Source organism: Erithacus rubecula (genome assembly GCF_903797595.1).
Source record: "Erithacus rubecula genome assembly, chromosome: 4".
NCBI classification, from domain to species: Eukaryota; Metazoa; Chordata; class Aves; order Passeriformes; family Muscicapidae; genus Erithacus; species Erithacus rubecula.
In genome coordinates, this window is record NC_136686.1 from 17,664,220 (window position 1) to 17,683,693 (window position 19,474).

The 19,474-nt window shown below is 37.1% G+C and overlaps 1 protein-coding gene across 1 annotated transcript in view; it reads right to left on the bottom strand.

Annotated features, from left to right (window-relative positions):
* The window catches only part of ALDH1L2 (aldehyde dehydrogenase 1 family member L2), a 28,964-nt gene that overhangs the window by 3,862 nt on the left and 5,628 nt on the right, over positions 1 to 19,474 (bottom strand). Inside the window, exons 2-21 of the mRNA XM_079303326.1 lie at positions 19,183 to 19,324; positions 17,202 to 17,436; positions 13,572 to 13,737; positions 12,634 to 12,735; positions 12,036 to 12,125; positions 11,148 to 11,282; positions 10,635 to 10,760; positions 9,172 to 9,263; positions 8,195 to 8,342; positions 7,777 to 7,896; positions 6,473 to 6,600; positions 4,855 to 5,005; positions 4,064 to 4,134; positions 3,854 to 3,959; positions 3,406 to 3,493; positions 2,683 to 2,776; positions 2,316 to 2,412; positions 1,725 to 1,823; positions 831 to 996; positions 182 to 287 (exon numbers count right to left, since the gene is read on the bottom strand). Coding sequence (XP_079159452.1) covers positions 182 to 287; positions 831 to 996; positions 1,725 to 1,823; positions 2,316 to 2,412; positions 2,683 to 2,776; positions 3,406 to 3,493; positions 3,854 to 3,959; positions 4,064 to 4,134; positions 4,855 to 5,005; positions 6,473 to 6,600; positions 7,777 to 7,896; positions 8,195 to 8,342; positions 9,172 to 9,263; positions 10,635 to 10,760; positions 11,148 to 11,282; positions 12,036 to 12,125; positions 12,634 to 12,735; positions 13,572 to 13,737; positions 17,202 to 17,436; positions 19,183 to 19,324 — 2,462 coding nt within the window. The remainder of the gene's footprint in view (positions 1 to 181; positions 288 to 830; positions 997 to 1,724; positions 1,824 to 2,315; positions 2,413 to 2,682; positions 2,777 to 3,405; positions 3,494 to 3,853; positions 3,960 to 4,063; positions 4,135 to 4,854; positions 5,006 to 6,472; positions 6,601 to 7,776; positions 7,897 to 8,194; positions 8,343 to 9,171; positions 9,264 to 10,634; positions 10,761 to 11,147; positions 11,283 to 12,035; positions 12,126 to 12,633; positions 12,736 to 13,571; positions 13,738 to 17,201; positions 17,437 to 19,182; positions 19,325 to 19,474) is intronic.

The following is a 19,474-nucleotide window of genomic DNA, read 5'->3' on the forward strand; positions in this document are numbered from 1 at the left end:
CACACATTTTGTAATTTATGAAGCTGTTGCAATTACCACACAAACTTCACTAAAACATTTGCACTGAATACTATTGGATATTCAGATTGGTCTAACAAGATTTAACAAAATACTGTCGCTTCTTCACTTAGGGTGAAAATGGGAAAATAAAGTTTCTAACAGTAACCAGAGGAGAACATACCCATTTTTAAATTTAGAGATGACCATCACAGGACCAAAGGATTCTTCCTTAGCAATGTACATATGGTCTTCAACATCAGTGAATACAGTGGGTTCCATGAAGAAACCTAAAGAGAGGATAGAGCAGTATTTGAGAATGGTAAAAGTGCCTAAGGGTTTGCTGTTGTCCAGGCCATTTCTGCCCCCTGCTTTGAGGTCATAAATAACTTGCAACTTGAAATAGAAAATACATATGAATGAAATATGTATGGAAATGCATGGATTTAAAGGGAAATGGCAGACAAAAGGGTAAAAGAATGGTCTGTATTCATAGGTGACAACATGTGTTGTTCCCTGCCCTGCATTCCACAGCCAGGTGACTCCTTGGGGGAAGACCCTGTACCCTAAGACAAGGTTACAGCAAGTCACAGAAGCCACTGTTTTTCTTCCAACCCAACACAAAGATAGATTGTAGGATGTAAATAAAGATCTCATAATTTATACTTCATTTGTACAGCTTCTCATAACATGAGACTTGAATGCTCTGTGGTATCATGAGCTTTCCTGGTACTGTTCCCATGGTAGTTCAACTCCACAAAATACAGCTGAGACAATTGTGACAGCTCTTGCATAAAGTGTAAAGTTCTGAATTCCTCTGGAAAGTGTCTTACCTGGTCTACCTACTTGTCTTCCTCCATACACCAGAGTGGCTCCTTCTTTTATTCCAGTTTCACAGTAGTGCAGCAGCTTTTCCAAATGTGCCTTGTGGTTTTGTGGACCATGATCTGTAGATCTGTCAAGTGGGTCACCAATTTTCATCTTTTTAATTTCTTCAACCTATGGATTACCCAATTAAAATGAAGTTACATAACACAATACTGTTAGAGGGACCAGAAATTTGGAATGCTGCATTTTTTGGTGCTATGAAGATTGAATCTAAGAAATTACTGGATTCTTAGATATAATGCTTCTTGCTCTTTAAAATGAGGCTTTGTCTTTTGTTTCATAATCTCTAATTACTTAATAAAGTTTTTGACGCTTTGTTCATGTGAATATTCTCTTCTGCTATTAAGATAGGCATGTAAAATGCTAACTTTTACTGGTAGTTAATGACTTAAGATAGTGATTTCCTGTTCTTAAGCAAAATAAATGAATTCTCCAGTGGCACAGCATATCAACTACCGGATTTTTAATAGTGATCTTTGTATTATTCTAGTTATACTAGTTATGCTTCCAATACTCCTTTTTTTTTTTCACTTTACAGAAGCCTTCTTCAATCACATTGACCCGAGCTATTTGTAATCTTATTTTCCTAGTCAAATATGAACTATCACTGAAGGTACAATATCTATTTAACTGTCACTTATCTGTGCATTAGTGGTGCAAATATCTCCCTTCAATGCTGCCTTTTAACCCTGTAGAGGTTCCTGAGAAGTAGCACTGTCTATCATAAGCAATAATGAGAAATTAAGCAATTGAAAATAAGAAACACAAAACAAAGTGGATCATTCTGCCACAGCAAAACATATGACATATGCTTAAACTTTAGTCCTTGAATATCTTACCACTTTTCTAACAAACTCATCATGAATTGATTCTTCCACAAACAGCCTGCCAGCTGCAATGCAGTTTTCTCCTTTGTTGAAATATACTGCTCCCATACCCTGATCAGAAAAAAAACAAAACATTAATATTTATCAGCATTTTGTTCAGTCTCCCTTCCATTCTGTTCCCTTAGGTTGCATGCAGTGTTTGTGACCCCAGAAGTTTAATGCTTTATGTAAAAGGATATATCAATGTCTTACTTATGAATTTTGAACACAATATAGCTGGTAGGGAAGGTAAATTATTATGACTGATAATTGATCATTCATTGATTGATGAACTAAAAATGATATGGCAATAGGAAGCTCAATTCTTTGTTTTCTTGTAATTTCTAATGTATATTTCTTGTGGTACTGCCTTTTTGGGGCAGCATGAACAGTTAAATTTGGCTGGCATAAAGAAATATCTGAGTTTGTTTCCTAACAGATATCAAGGCTTTTCATGGAAAGGTTCCCTGGTAATTTTTTTTTTGCAAGTTAAGAAGAAAATTGCAATATTGTGAGGATGTACTACAAAGGCTCTGAATAAATTTTACTTCAAAGTAACATTACCATTTTTACAGCTCTGTCAAGTTCACAGTCATTGAATATGATCAATGGTGATTTGCCACCAAGTTCAAGAGAAACTTTCTTCAGGTTAGCAGCTGCACTGTAAAAAATAAAAATAGTCATATAAACCCAAAAGAGTCATATAAACCCATTTTTAATATCTTTTTTTTTCATTATTTCTTTTGAATCTTAACTAGTGAAAATGTATAAACCTCTATTGTATACTAGTTACTTAGTAGAATTCTACATGATGGTAAATGACCATATGTATTTATGTGTTTTCATTACTGCTACATGCACAGTATATCTAGTAGGATACTTCAGAGCCAGGCTAAGCAGGGTTTATTTATGATTCTTTTGCTGAGAGTACCTCTTCATGATCTGTTTGCCCGTTGGTGTTGAACCAGTGAATCCAACTTTGCGAACATCTGGGTGTTCAGAGAGGTGCTGTCCCACCAAGCCACCTATCAGGGTGAGGAAAGCAGTGAAACTGGATGGGACATGGACAATTTTACTGCTCCAGCAGCAGCACAGAAGGAGCTTACACCACAAATCAAATACAGTATCACATCCTTATTTATATTTGCAGCTTTATTTTGTATGACTATGAAAAATTTGGATCCCATTAGTGTCTCCAAATTCTCCTATCTGCTGGACTAAAAAGCTTCTTAGTAGGTAGAATAATCTCATTTGTAAGCCTGCCCCACGTAATTACTTTGTCACTTTTCTTCCTTAGGGGAAGTGTGGACTATGAATAAGCATTTAACCAGCTTGCTCTAGGCCTCACAGTCGTATCTGATGACAAAATTAGGAGAAAAAATGAAGCTTTACAATCAAGTGAACATGTTTCTCTGCAATATATTCTTTTCCAGAGTGCTTGTGTCAATTGTGTAAACTTGTAAAGGCTGTAGGCTGACAGCTCCTACCACTAGCTAAAGCCAGACTTTTCCAATTCTTGTTTGAAAACATGTGAAATTGCTGCATGAAAGATGCAAGCCTAGTACCTATGAACATACTTATGTAATAGATCTTAAAAACGGTGAAGAAGTTCACCAGTTTTAGCTCCTAGAAAAATGATGAGTTGAAATTTTACCTGAACCAGGAAGAATATTTATAACGCCCTTAGGAAATCCAGCTTTAGCTGAGAGCTCTGCAAACTTCAAGGAAGTCAGAGGTGTGACCTAAGTAGAAACATTTAGATCAGGTCTCCTATTTTAATCAAATGCATGATGATACCTTTTACATTCAATATATCTTCATTTTAATCAAATATTCACCTTCTTACAGTACTGGCAAATTAGAAGTGGTTTCTTGTGGAAAACAATTATTTCTTGAAAATGAGATTAGCACCAGAGCAGAATTGGAGTCAATCAATACTTTGTACCACCATGGCAGTTTGCACTATTACAAAGGCACTTTCAAATATATGACACAGTTAACCCATGACACATCAACCTATGGGTGAAATCTGCTATATTGTCCAAATAATTTTGCCTGAACAGGGGCATCAGGGCCATCAGTGCATTTCTGTTTGCTCTTACCTGAGCTGGTTTGAGTACAAGGGTGTTGCCTGCAGCCAAGCACGCTGCACTCTTCCATGCAAGCATCATCAGGGGGTAATTCCAGGGGATAATTATTGCACAGACACTTCAGGTAGGGAAAAACAGGGAATGGTTACATATCTGATGGCAGCTTTTCGATGGCTTTTCTGCATGTGCAGGCTGTCACTAAGGAGAAAAAGTGATACTCACCCAATTGGCTCTTTCTTGGTAAATGTTAGATTATGGTTTGGCCGTGCCTGGTTAATTGGGATTGTAGCACCCTAAAAAATAGGGGAGGGAAAAATATTAATACTGACTTATAATATTTATTACAAATATATTGGCCATGCAAGTATGTTTTAGAAAGCTACATAAGTAGGCTTCAAAACCACAAGCATTTTTGCATCAGAGGAAGAGGCACAGATGCTTCTACTGTATGATTTCCTACTGTGGACATTGCAGTCAAGTCCTGACTGGATGAAATAACATCATAGATTAAAAAAAATATGGGAGAACATAAAACAAGGGTCTGATGAACAACAAAAAAGTTGGATGATATTCTTGATTGGTCTTAAAGATACTGGAGGAAATGCTCTTGAACGTTGGCCATGTGCTGTACCATCAAGCAATCTCACCAGCCTTGGTCAGACTGCAGCAAAGCACAAATCTCTGCACTTCTCTGCATGATGAGCACAGTGACATTCTGTCCCATGAATAATCAAGAGCTGACCAAGCAAGTATATCCACTGTGACACCTCAGCTGATTTCTTAGATATTTAGAGCCACATTCTAAATTCATATTCTCCAGCTGGAGGTGGAGTATCCTTTTGTATTGACAGGGAGACCCAATCTAGGTAAAATTCTAATTTTGCTTTAGTTTTTGATTCCTCCGTTACTTTTTCTGTTTTACTACTTTTTGGCACTGTTTCAAAAGAATAACAACAAAAAAAGAAATGTAGAGAAGCCCTGCCATTAATCATTTCCTTTATATATTCACTTGCCTGAATTTTGTCACACCATCCAGCAAAGTATCTGAATGTTTGCACAGACATTCCAATATGAGTCTTCAGAGCTAAGGTGTAGACAGCTCCTGAGTCAATAGACTCTATCGTTGCTAACTCCTCTTGATGTTCTTCCATCAGGTCTGCAAGTCTTTAATAAAAATGTTAACAATCCACATCAAAGGGAGAGGACATCTAACCACTGACAACCTGGAATTATATTAGGTGTGGCAAAGAAGCATAATCAAAATAGCACTCCCACTAAATTTGGAGGTGGAGCCACTGGTCCTTAACATCAATAAGGGATTGAACAATTATGCATTAGTCTGCAAATGCCTTCACACTGGTTGTAAACTGTGCAAACTCACTTGAGGTGTAAGTAAGACTGTAGGAAGTATTGCTAAGTTGATAATAGCTATCAAAGTGTCTCAAAAATGCATCTGCACAGATTGATACCTGTATTTATAAGGTACTATTGCTAGTTTAGTGGTCTCCTGTTCAGGTCTGTTTGCATCAATGAATTTTCACATTCAGTCCTTCACATTGTCTCACATGTTTTTCTTCACATTCCTCCTGTGATCTAATCAATGCTGCTTTGTGATTTTAAGAGCTTAAAAAAGTGTATTTTTGATCCTGTAAAGAGTATTCAAAACTGGGTGTGAAACCTGTGAAATATTTCCATTATGTAAATTCTGGCCATTTAAAGCATTTGCAAAGATGTGGGAAAATGCTCTTTAATGCCTGTTTTAAGTGTATCTTGGAGACCCAGCAATAGGTCAGGGCATTGGCAGTGCTGTGTAGAGAATGGATTTGGGTATGGCAGGGACAAAGGAGAAGGTTCCATTTAAAGTGTGCTTGATATCTTCTATTAATGATTCCTTAAGACAAAGCAGCAGAGCTAGGAGCTTTAGTGGCACACACATTCTCTTTGGTTCAGCACTCAAAATCTCCAGAGGCCAGAGAAGAAGGGGCCTTACTTCAATTAAGATGGTTCAGAGAGAGCTTTTATCCACCTGGAATGGTTTGCAACATAAACACTCAGGTGTTTTATCCTAGAGAATGAGTTCCCTAAGCAAAGCATTTAATCCAGGGATCACCTACACAGTCTGGAGGAACTGTGTTTTCCATATACCTAATACAGCTATTCCTGCAAACCTTCCAAGTGTAAAACAGAGCAGTTTTCACACCTTAAAATTTTCCTCTTTAGGGCAGAGTTGACTTGGTCTCTCAAGCACTCTACATTCCTGATACAAATTAAACACAAGTTTATGCATGCTTTGAATATGTGCACACTTGTGAAAAGCTTAAGTGACCAGGTGTATTTAATGTTCAGTTCTGACTTGTCCATTTTCTCTTGTGATGACTACTAACTGTGTAAGAGTGCTGCAGGCCTTTTTACATGGCCTGGTCACACACTTTTTAAGATAAGCAGAATTTTTAGCTTTGCTTTCATTGTTTTTTGCTAAGATTCCTGCAAGGTCTTGTAAAACGTGGTATTTTTTCAGGAGTAGGAACCTGAAAAAGTAGCTTCTTTACTCATGTCTACTCATTGATTTGCATGTTTAGACCTGAAAAAGCAATGAAAAGCTCACAAAAATGCAAGCTATCTTGTACATACCTGTACAGGAGTCGCCCTCTTTCCCTTGCATTCATCTTTCCCCATTCACCATTCTCAAATGCCTCCTTTGCTGCTGCCACTGCCTTGTCAACATCAGCCAGTGAGGCAGAAGATACACTGGTTATTACCTGTGCAAAGGTGGCATTGTGTTAGCTCAGGAAGAAACATTGGGATGCAGAGTGTTACTCCTTCCTCCCAAACTTCTTGACTGGGTATAAGCAAATACTTAATATCCTCAACCGTTGCACTTAGAGTGGGGGAGCCAGGCTGCAAAAAATTCAGACAAAACTGAGGTGGCAGAATTTGGAGAGCACTGCAGGGACTCAGATTTCTCAAGTTTTCTTCTCCTTCAAAGACCTCACCCTCTCTTTCCGTATGTAAAACCAATATTACAAAAGCTGCAAGTCTTTTTATGTGGTATCACAATCTAATATCTGAACATGCTGAAACAACTCCCACATCTTCCATTTCTAAGGAATGGAGCTTCTGTTATCTTAAACCACCATAAACACACAGTATTTTAAGATGATTGTGTTCTATAAACACACACATTGTAAATACTAATACAAAATTGTTATTAATTTTATTCCATTCTTATAATAAGTTTCAGGAAAATTATCAGAGTCTGACTTCTGATGACAATGAAATTTGTGTCATTGATTTCAGCAGACTTTATTTAGTCCAGAATTAAATGGCAACTACATGGACATCAAAATTACTTCTCTTATTTATAATTCAAAGTAATAATCTGCTAAACCAAAATTGGGTAGTTCAGGGCTGAAGTACAACAGTATGTATTTTCCCATTGAAAAGTTATTTTTCTTACTGGGAATTTGAAGGTACATTTTAATGTCAAACTTACCCTAAGGTACCAGATTTATAAAAAAAGTTTAAAAAAGATGAAGTTGATTACTGACAGGATATATACTAAAGGACAGGAAAATATCTGACTACTGAAAGGAAATATCCTGAAGGAAACACTTCTTTAGCAAATAAACTCCAGCAATTTCTGTTTGCAAAGCTAAATAGGAATGAAATCAAGGTGAAATATTCAGCTGGGTATGAAAAGTGATGTAATAATTGAAGAGGAAATAGGTTACTTTTGCTTTGCAGCTTGACTCAAATGGAAAAAAAATGTAGAATATGCAAAATGTGAAGTAAATTAGAACTGAAAATTATTTCTTGAGGTTGCTTAATTTAGTGTATTGTTTTAAAATTAGCAATATTGGGGTGATGTTTTAGATTTTTCAATAGGCAAAAACAACCAAATAAACTGGTATCAATCATATATAGAAATTACTTACTGATCCATCTGCTGGATTTACAGTGTCAAACGTTTTTCCATCATCAGCATCTATAAATTGCCCATTTATGAAACATTGGTATGGCATATTCACAGTCATGTTGTTAATGTTTTTTGACACCTGGATGAAACAAATGACAAATTATTTTGCATTTATAATGACCAATATTTTAATGTAGCTTAACAAGCATTTGATATCTGCAGCCAATATCCAGACACATTTGTGTGTATATGTGGCTGTTAGAAGTAAAATGTAATGGAAATATAGATATATAGAATCTATACAGATATATAGAGGTTTGTATAACCAAATATTTGTTTGCTTTCCTACTGCATCAAGCAATGTAATAAAGGCATTGTCTGCCCTCCCCTAGAACCCAAGAAGTGTTAAGCAGTAAATGCAAAATAAAAGGCCTTACATAATTAATGACTAACTCTTCTTCTTTGTCTTCTCCTCTGAGTTTTCTGACAACCATCTGAATAAAATCTGCAAACTTAGTGGCCATATACACATCTTCATTCTGAAGCTGAAGTCCACTTTGCTTCTGTTTGATCTCTTCTAGCATTCTAAAGATTTTGAAGAAGGAGTAAGTTTAATTGAAAATGAAATAATTCTCCAGATAACTGAATCATTAGAAGGTCAAAAGGGATCAAAACTTGGCCTCAGTTTGTATGCATGTGGATATGTGTGTGTGTTTCTCTGACCAGGGCACTGAAGTTATGCATTTTCCTGAAATCTGCTGGTTTAATTGTGGATGCTATGAAAAAGAAAATGTCACTTCTGGAATACTCTTAGGTAAACTTTTGAAAATCAATTACAAGAAGACATTGATATGCCATTGGAAAATAGTATTTGGGATTATTCCAACCAATATATGGAGGACATTGAGATTGGTAAGTAATCAGCACAATAATCAGTTTGTTTGAAAACGCTGTTTTTATATTATGGTCTGTGTTGCAAAAAGAAGGCAAATGAGGTGGCCCAAGCCATGACAAACTCAGTGCATCTTTAAGCATGGGCTCAATTCTTTCTGTGAAAAGCTTCTCTTTCCCTCTGGGGAGTTCTTTGCTCAGGTTCCCAGTCAGTCCCCTGCCCTGCAGATACCTGTGTCTGCACACAGACAGGCTTGAGCATCACCATTCTCCCCTGGGGGTGATGCTCCTGAAGTTAAGGGGAATTTTCCTCCAGTAGAAAGAGCAGGATTACATCAATATCTCATAACTTTGGGAGAAGAACTGTACATGTTTTAACTGTACAGGTAAGAAAGGGAATGGGAAGAGTATTGGAAAACATGGAGGGATTATTGTTTTAACACTACTGAATTAAAGGCAACATGACAACTTTTTTTTTTCATTAACTTTGGCTTTATAATTTTGTAATTTTGAATATTCTTACCTGACAACATGCATAGAGGATGCTCCAGATTTGAAGAAGTCTGTGGAATCCTCAATCACAGGAACATTGCTTAAAATTCCCTTCCAAATTGCCTAATAATGCATAACAATAACAGAAGCAATAATGAATAATCCTCTAATAGCAAAAAGTATTTATCAAACTGTATTTTCTATGATATCTGTACCTACAACATATATTATTTCAAAAGTTTCTAAAACACAAAGTTATTTTAAGAGGGTCTAAAACAGTCTAGAGACATGATGTCAGACAAGAAATTTTTCTGTATAATTAGATGATAAAAATACAGTATTTTGTCAATGGCAATTTAACCCAACCAGGCAAGAAACCTGAATGGTGCAATGCTAAAAATTTTTAGGCCCATTTTTAAAAGATTTTTTAATCCTCCAAATAATAAGTTCCCATTGCATTACAGAATGCATCCTTGGTATAGGCAAGGACAGCCTGGGGTACTTGAGGCAGCTGGCCAGAGCTGAGAAATAGTTTAAGCTGCATGCATGAAATGGAGAAATAAACAGTCAAACAACTGGTAATGTAATATTTCAATTAACCATAACTGAGTTTCAGGGTTAGTAGGCAGTATAACCAACTGATGAGTTTATACTTCTTTTCATCATTTTCTCAGTCATACAATAACTCCAGGCAGCATTTAGGTTCCTGGCAAGCAGGTTCAAGGTATTCTCAAAGAAGCAGCTTAAAATATTAGTGCATAAAGCTGCCTGATGTGTGCCAAAAGTTAATAACCCTGCAGCAGAGTTAGCACAAGGGAAGACATCTATGATTCATTTGCTCTGGCACAAAACTTCAATGACAAATGTGGCTTTCATCTGAGCCCCTGACACGACAGAGGGATGGATTTTGGGAGAGGGCAGACAAGGTCCGCTCTGGCCATGAGAGCTTTCTGCTGCAGTTTTCCCCATCCCTCTGGGAGCCTGCCCCTTGTGTGTGATTGTGGCAGAGGAGACAGAGGCCACAGGAACAGAGAGAAAACTGCTGCCTCTTGCTTTCAGGAGGCTGTTCTGAGACCCCCTTGTCCCACAGGCCCATCCTGAGCATCTGTGCTGTGATGAACACCACAGTGAAGAAAGGAGTCCAACAACTGGCCAAGTCTGCCAGTGTTGAAAACCTCACTTCTGTGAGATGAAGCTCTGTTTGTTTTCCCTCACTCCCACCTTCATCATTCCTAGACATTTACCATTATTGATCCTGCACTCAGTGTTTTTGTATCACTTTTATCTGAAAGGAAACTTTGTAAAGTGAGACAAATACACCCATGAATTCCCAATTCCACCTGGATTAATATCAGTAACTAAAGCTTCACCCCCATTGAGTACATTTTATCAAAAGATAATTTGCATGACTAAACAAAAGATATGCCTTGCCAAAAATAAGTATGTAATGCTTTTATCTGAATAGTATCCCACTAAAGCAGTTTAGTGAATTACTCGGATATCTTCTGCAAACTTTTTCTCCTCTTCTGTAAGTTCCAGGGCAGTTGTTTCATCAGCAGAGAAATATTTAGATGCAGGGATCATTTTTCCATCCTCAAACTGCAGATTTTTCACAAGTACCTGAAAAAATAGAACATATGATTTTAAATAGTTTGGGAGGTAGTACATCCTCGGGTGAAGAGTATTTAGGCATTAACAGTGATTGAAATAGTGAAATAAATAGCTTGCAGGAAAGCTGATATGATGCAGGCAATTAGCACCACCTGTACCCGTCTTAGATTCTCTCCTTGTAAGAATACATTTTACTCCATGTAGTAAATTATTATGGATTGAGTGAAAAGCAAAACATGAATGTCTTCTCTTGGATGGTAGAAGATTGATAACTCCAAGTGAATTAGCTGTCAGACATTAGCACCTGGATTTATCTAACTTGACAATTCCACACTACTTGCCTCTCTTGCTAAAACTATTCCACTCATGCTCATGTTTGCCAGATTGAGCACTTACCATCTTCCCATCATTTCCAAAAACGACTAGACCATTCTTTGTCACAAGTCCTGGTTTGGAAGCACCTTTTATTGCCAGCTCTTGTCCAGCAGGCACTGAAGCATCAAGTAATGATGACCCATAAAAAGTAACCATCTAAAAAAGAAATGTAATTAAGAGTGCAGGTTCTAAACATGCTTCAAAATTTTAACAATTTTATGATACTGTTTTGAAGTTTTAATATAACACAAATGAAGTGCAATTCCCTGCACATGGAAAACAAGTCCCAACATTTCTAAATCTTTACAACTCAGAACATGCAAAGCTTTGCAAATTGTCTTAACCTTCAAAGCAGCTGAGCTGTAACAATGTGCACACTGCAATCAGTGCAGGAAAGGGAGCAGCTTCTGTCAGTTCATGCCCAGAGTGAGGGACCACTCACTCTATAAAATTTCATAGATTTATTTCTGCAAAGTATCTAGGCCCAAATCTCTTTAAAATGAAACCCTCTGTTATTTCAGCAGCTCACAGTGTTTCATTTTGCTGTCAATACTCTGATGTTTGCCACTGTAGATGGGCTGTATTATACTGCAATGCATACCTGCTTCCCAAAATGACTGACACAGTTTGGTTCTAAACTTGGTACCTTTGAACCATGTCTCTCTCTTTTTTTCCAGATATTGTACTTATCTTTCTTCAAATTAAACGAATCTGTGATTAAAAAACTCTTAACTACTGTGTTCTGTATATTTCTTTAGGTGCCTGTTCTAGATATAGTCATCAAATTAGAGCTACTCCAATGTAACAGTCATTTGTAATCACCTGTATGCAGACATCTTTAATTCTGTAGTAAAAAAGGGTCAAAAAGAGGAGATAGAGAAGAATATTGTTCAGGTTTTCAGAGCATACCTGTTCATTTATTGTTGTCCATGCTCCAGGCACTTTATCATGCCCTCGAATCCAATTGTGCAAAGCAGCAGCAGGTTGGTCCCAGGAGATCTAGGAAATCAAAACATACCAGGATGCACCATTGCACCTTCTCAACCACAAACAAGATCATCCAATGCAGTAGGGATGATTAGACAAAATAATTTTCATATAGGAGTTCAGCTAATTTTTGTATCTCTTTTTTATATGGCCTGTGTTATTTTTTGGCACTAGAAGGAAACTTCCTTTTCCTAAAATCAAATGTATTTCTAGTAGAGAATTTCACATGGCCTGTAGGCAAACAAAGGGAGTGATCCAATGTTGTATTCACAAGTGCCAGGACTGGGAGATGGGACCTCAGTAGTGGAAGGGGTGCAAAAAGTAATCCAAGTAAAAAGCCAAAGCCTGAGCAAAAATAAGAGGTATTCCAGGAAAAAGGTGATGAAACAGTTAAAATTCATGTTAACTTCATATTGCAGCTACTTTAATCTGAGTTAATAACTTTTCTAGTGCTATGCAAAAAAACGCCCAAAAACAACAAAAGAACCCACAAAAAAACCACAGTGTTACTTCACACTACCTCTGCATTTTCCTTTTTCTGGATCCCTTCATATGTTGCCCCTTCTTCAGGCTGAGGTATTCGAGGGGCCTTACCATCAGCAATCAGATTTACAGCTTCCACCTACGTGAAAAACAAAAAGATTTATTGTTAGCTTGGTTCACCTTTTTTTCCTCAGTCATCATTATGAATGACAGCAAAAGACTTTCTGTCACAAGGTGAATTGGTTTGGGTTTTTTTAAACCCAATATTTCCAAACTCTAAGGAACCAGTGCTGCCCTGATTAAATATTTGTGTTTCCTTGAGCTTCTTTGACAAAAGAAATTTGTCACCCTTCAGAATTTCATAGTCAACAAACTTAGAGCAGCTGTCTGAATTCTCCAGAACAAAAATGTGGCTCGGTATGATTGCATTCAACTTTTTTCTTTTTCTCTCTGCAAAAAGTTATTTTTCTGCATTTAAATGGAGGGAGGGGGACAAAAACCCCTCTAACGAGCAATGCTGAGTATTTTTTGTGCATTTTCTTTTATTCATTTCAAAAAAATACAACAAATGATAAACACAGAGAAACCAAAGCAAATCTATCAGAACTCTGATCTTCAAACACCATACTGTCTTTTTTTCCTAAAAATCTCACACCTAATTTTTTTTTGTTGCTGAGCCTTTACAAAATTTTGCCTTGTAGAAGCATTTAAGAAACCTATTGGAAGAGCCACATTCCAAACAAATTCATCTTCCTGCCATCTGTGGAAACAGAATATGCTCTGCTTGCTGTCAGCATCAAATATTCTGAGGTCAGACCCTCAGCTGTTGTGCAGCCACACAGCTCCAGTGAAGTATAGGGCTTGGCTGAGTATCACAACCCCTGTCTTTTCAAATACATGCATCTTGTCTATATTTCCTTTACTTTCAACCTCTTTTCCTCTTAAAAAGCTGGTATTTAGTACAGCTGTCCATACCATAGCCTTTACTCCCTCTGGGAACAGAAACCGGTTATATAGGTCATCCACGGTATCATTTTGGCCAACATCACATTCTCGCTGCAGAAGCACTGGTCCAGTGTCCAAACCATCATCAGCCCAAAAAATAGTAAATCCTGCTTTCTTATCTCCATGGATTAAAGTCCTGGGCATAAAAAAAAAAAAGGACTTACAGTAAATACAGACAAAATGAAAGAAGTTAGGAATGTCAACTCCTACATTTCACATTCATTTTCTTCAGGAAGACAGGAAAGAAAATCCTAATAATATTTGCTATACTCTTCACTGCTCTCTTCACAGTCAGGAGCTCACAGTTTTGACACTGTGGGTGTGCAGACATGTTTATGTGTGGTTCCCACAAACATAAGAAATGCTGCAATTGAACCGAGGCTGTCTCACACAGTTCACTGTGATAATTGTTTTTGCAGTATTTTTAATGGTAGGACTCAAAGCAAAAGGTGTGCAACAGTTCTGACAGAATTTGAAAGATGTAAGCATCTAATACAATATTGTAAATCATGATTGTTTACTGTAATTAGCTAAGCCTCATGGCTCATCTGTAGGTCAACAAGGAAAGTACATTTGTCTCACAGCTGAAAATCAGTTAAACCCAGAGTGGAAAATTATGAGTATGCAACTGTTTAAGGAAAAATTATTAAGGCTTTCCAGTCAGATTCTCAGCTGCTTTCCATGAACATAGCAATGCTTACATTAGACCTGTGCTGATTTACCTCAGCTCAGAATCTGCCTCTGCAACTAAAGGCAACTTCAGCCACCTAAAATTTTGCAGTTGTCCTTTGGCATGTGTCTCACAATGATAGAAAATCAGATTGAAGTGTGTTTAAGGGACCAGCCAGAAACTATGAGAAAAATATTTCCTGCATGGTTTTAGCCATTTGTCTGCATGCAAACACCAATGCTATTTTAAGTAATACATATCTAAGTATCCCCTCAGCAGTCCATGTTGTAACAGGATCATCTGAGATCTGACTTATACACAGGAAAATTCATTATTAATTATAAGCACTGGAAGCTGCATTATTAAACTGAGTGAAGTACGCTGAAGTATATATGGACTGAAGAAGGTATGAACTCCAAAGACAGCTGGGGAAGTTGGCAGGTGTAACAGAAGGGAAATCTTTCAGAAGTCTTGTTAGCCCATACCAGGTATTTCACATATTTAAGAAGCCTTTCTTCTGTTTTTTATTATATAAAAATGCCAAAAGAATGAGAAATGGATGTCCTCCCCATGGAGAGGAAGGTTTTATGAGCAAATGTCTCTGATGCTGAATAGGTGACAAGGTAAGAACTACCATGTGCCCACTCCTCTGTCCACCAGCTCCCTCCACAAAGGGCTGCTGATAACAGAGTGGCAGCAGCTGGAAAAGACTGTAAAGGAAGTGAGTGAGGAACCCTCTGCATGCCAGGGCCCTGGTTTGTACCTGGTTATGTTTAGCCCATTAAACATAATTCCCAAAGATCTTCTTGGTTATACTGTGTGGATTAAGGGTCTCATCAGCACCAGGGCTGTAGCCCCAATATGTGAAAGTAGTGATTAGTGCAAGGGATGAGAGGATGAAACACAAGAACAGTCAGCCAAGGCCAAATCCTAGTTTAGTTTAAAGGCCTTGGGACAATGGCCTTTACTTGAGAAGGACAGATGGATTCCTTTTGCAGAAGGAATATACAAACTAGAGGAAGATGCAGTGATACAGCACTGCAATACCTTCCCATTTCTGCAGACCTTTGACTCAAGGACTTCCTGAAGGAGAGTTTATATCTACACCTTCCTGTGAACTTCTCCTCCACAGAAGCATCCTTTTAGAGCTCTCTAGATAGAGGTCACACAGAGACTGCATGGAGTAAAAGTACCTCCTTTATCTGGAAAAATCCTGCTACCTGATGCCTTTGCTGGCCACTCCCTGACTTGTGATTAGAATGAGCAATGTTTCCCTATTCACCTTTCCATGTCCTTCATAGCTCAACACAAATGACTATATCATTTGTCTCCAGTCATGTGAAAGCTGTCCTATACCCTTGTCCATCTTTCTCAGCCTTTTTGATCTTAGCTAGTTAATGTTCCAGCTGAGATGTAGAGAGTAGTTAAGATCATAGAATCACAGAATATTCTGAATTGGAAGGGACCCACAAGGACCATTGAGTCCAACTCTTGAATGAATAGATCTTTCCATGGTGTCTTTTCTGAGTATTATTAACTTTAATACTGCTTACATTTTTTCACTTGTTCTTTTTTAACTTTGAATTTGACCTCTCATTTTCTTACTCTCACATTTTCACATTTACTCATTTCCACAGAAAGTGTATTCCTTATTACAGATAGAAATCAGAGTCATTAATCTAAAGTTTCCTGTCTTTCTCTTTTTTAAAACTGGTATTGCTTTTGCTATTTCCCAGTCATCTGCATCAACATAATCTTAAGAAACAGAACCATTTCAGGCCATCTCAAATCTGCAACTTCAAATTTGTTGAAGTCCTCTGGTCCTGATGAAGAAATTCTTATTCCTTCATTAGTTTACTAAAATGTCTTCTACTCATAATTCAGCTCAAGAAAATTGTTTTGACTTACACTAACAAAGGAGGACTGTAGGATAGCAACATCTTTTCCAGGCTCCTCCATCCTGAATACCAATGCAGATTTTCTACTGTGGTATTCTCTTTGATAAATACCTTTGTTAAATCAAACACCTCTATCATTTACATACCTCCTACCTTTAACATATTTGGAGGAATTGATATTATTACATTCTGTGCCTTAAAAAGTTGTTTATTTCTTTTGAGTCTCATTTTCCACTGAATTTATGCTATTTTACTATACACACTTGGACACAACTGACACTTTTAGAAGTCTTTACCTCTCTAATAGCCTCCTTAACAACCTTGTTTAAGTATTCCAGTTTAGTACTTTTTCCAGGAAGGATTAAAATTAACAAAACAAAACTAAGCATGCTTTTGTTTTGAATCTACAGCACTGTGGATACAGATAATCACCATGCTGCTTGTAAGATTCTTTTAAAATTGTTTCTTCATATTTAAGTAATTTCTTATTGAATTTACTCACTAAATAATAATGGAATTATTATTTTATCATATTATTATGATAATTTTCTGTCATTTCTGTTGTTACAGGAGCGACAAATTTGAGTCTATTGTGACCATTGTTGCAGTGTAGCTCTTTCAGGGTGGTGATTTGAACCTACCTTGTGCATTGAGAGATATGATTTTATTCTTGTGGGGTCTTCCCCCTTCTACTCAGTGAAATCTTAGTATCAAACCCTCCTGTGATAGTTTTCTAGTGTTTGTGGGGATGAGCCACAAGGGCAATATCCTGCTTATGGAAACTCCAGACTGTTGATTTGTGCATGTGAGTAAAATGTATGAATGTACAGATACACTGGAACTCCCAGAGTAACAGCTGAACAATAATGAATCCTAGGTATGAAGTGCAGTTCATGCACCAAATAGTCAGCTGCTCCAGAGAAGTTCCTTCAGAGCAGTTGCAAGTCAACAGAACTGCAGCATTTACAAGAGTAAGAGTGTGGACCCACATCCCAATGTGACAAGCACAAAGTTCCAATGCACAGAACTCACCAGTTGATTGCAGAAGCTCCTCGGTGGCGTGGTAGGATGGATGGATGGTAGATAATAGAGCCATGTTTTGGGCAGTTAATAACATCCATGGGGATAAACTGTGTACAGAATGGAAGCACATTTAAGTCTGCACCAACTGATTTGTAGGCTGCAACTACATCCTCGATGGATTTGCCTTTAGCTCTCCATTTGGGGAACTTAAAAACAGGAGTGCCGTCCTTCTCTGCTGCCAGGGCTGCGGGGCAAGAACAGGATGATTTTTATCATTTTGTGTTAAAAATTCAAGACATATCAAGACATGACAACTCAAGCAGCTCATCAAGTATTTGATTGCAGAATGCCCTTCTTTATGCTGTTTAAAAACTCTTGTGCTTGGAAATATTTTATTAATTCTGTCTTTGATTCTCTTTCCCACAGTTTATATCAATCCCAATTTACACTTCACTCTTATGACTTGGCTAGTATGTACCAATGAAAGCAGAAAATACATGTATTCTTGCTTTATTTTCTCTTTTTGTCTGTGAAATTGAATCTCTATCTTGACCTGAAGCATCTTTAGCCTGCTGATTTAAGTCATAAGTAAATACTTATTTAAATGTAATTCTATGAAAGTTAGTGTGTACTGAAGATACTTTTAGAAACAAAGACTGGAGCTGTCTGAGAGCACAGAAAGCTTAAAAAGACTTGAAACTTAAGCTTTTGAGTCATCTGGAAGTAAAAGGAAGTGAAGTTATCTAGTAATTTAATTTCATTTCCTTTTTTTTCACCCCCCAATCAGGAGAGATTGGACTAAACTAATCCTGCAGTTTTAGTTAAAATAAATATATGATTAAAAGATTGGAAGATTTACTTAGTTACATTTGTTAATGTAACAACTGTACAAGAATAATTTGTATAATGTAAACAAGTTATGCTACATTGTATGTAATTTTTTAATATAACATAATCCAACCAGACATGGAAAATCAATTTTTTGTTTTCTAAGCTAATAGTTTCCTTTGTAATTCTTCTAAAGTGTGATTAAATCTTTTCATGAGGTAGAGTTAAGAATTACATGCTAGTCTGTGAACACCACAGCACCAGTAAGCAAAATTTGTGTTTGATTCTTCCCTCATGAGACTTTCTGTAAAAACATGTCAGGACCAGACCAAAACAACAACAACACCCAACCAAAACCAAGAGAGAATTGAAACAGCTCATGGAATGTAGTTTTGATTTCAGATTGTCCATAAAATTACATTCCATTTTGGCACTTCTATTTGCTGATCACATTAACTCACTGTCATTGTGCCACTGAAACAAAAACCAAAGGAAAGTGACAATTTTGATGGTTCCAAATTAGCTTCTTTGCCATGCCAGGTTCTGAATAAGTGCAATTCAGAATAAGCAAAACTTCTTTCCTTAGTAAGACTAGAAAATCCTTATGCAACTCGACAATGGAAAAGGAGAGAGTAAAGCTCCTCCAACCTTTTGGATGTGCTTTCCACAGTCCAGGTGGAAGAGAAATAGGCTCTGCAGGTACACTGCCACATACAAACTTGTCAAAAAGGCAGAAAGCCATGGATAAACAATCTTATCTCCATGCCTTGAGTGTCCCAGCCAGCACAGTGAAGCAAACATTTGCACTTGAATACAGGCTCAGCTATTTGCTGTAAGATACAGATCTATCTCAGAATTATTACCTCTAATGTGTACATTCAAATAAGGTATCCAGTTAATTTTGTTTTTCCAAGATCTTAATAAACAGCCCTGCATGTTTAGAAACTACTTTAAAAGCTGCTTTTTTAAAGTAGTGACAAACTGATGAGGTTAAACTGGTTCTGGGACTGGTGTTTGTTAAAGCATAGTTGTTGTACTGGATTTAGTGAAACAAAGGTAATATATGCAAGTCACATTCCCATATAGATACAACCTTGTCATGAAAAGGCAAATTTGTTATGTACACCCATCATTTCAACATTTGGATTCAGGTTACACTTACCCAAAGGATCAGCTTGTCCATTCTTGTCAGGCACAGTGAATACACCCACAACTTTATGTCCCTCTCTCCTCAGGTTGTTGTAAACTTCTTGTCCAAAAATACTTTGACCTATAAGGGCTAGTTTTAGCTTATGTTGATAAGCCTGGTAAAGAGAATGAAAACAAAACATGTTCTAGGATGCAAAGAAAGAAAATATGTTGTCGCTTACATTTCTGTCTTCCTCTTTCTTTGTTAATTTTCAGTTTGATTTAAAATGGAGTAGTCTTTTCTAACCTAATGACCTTTGAAGGAA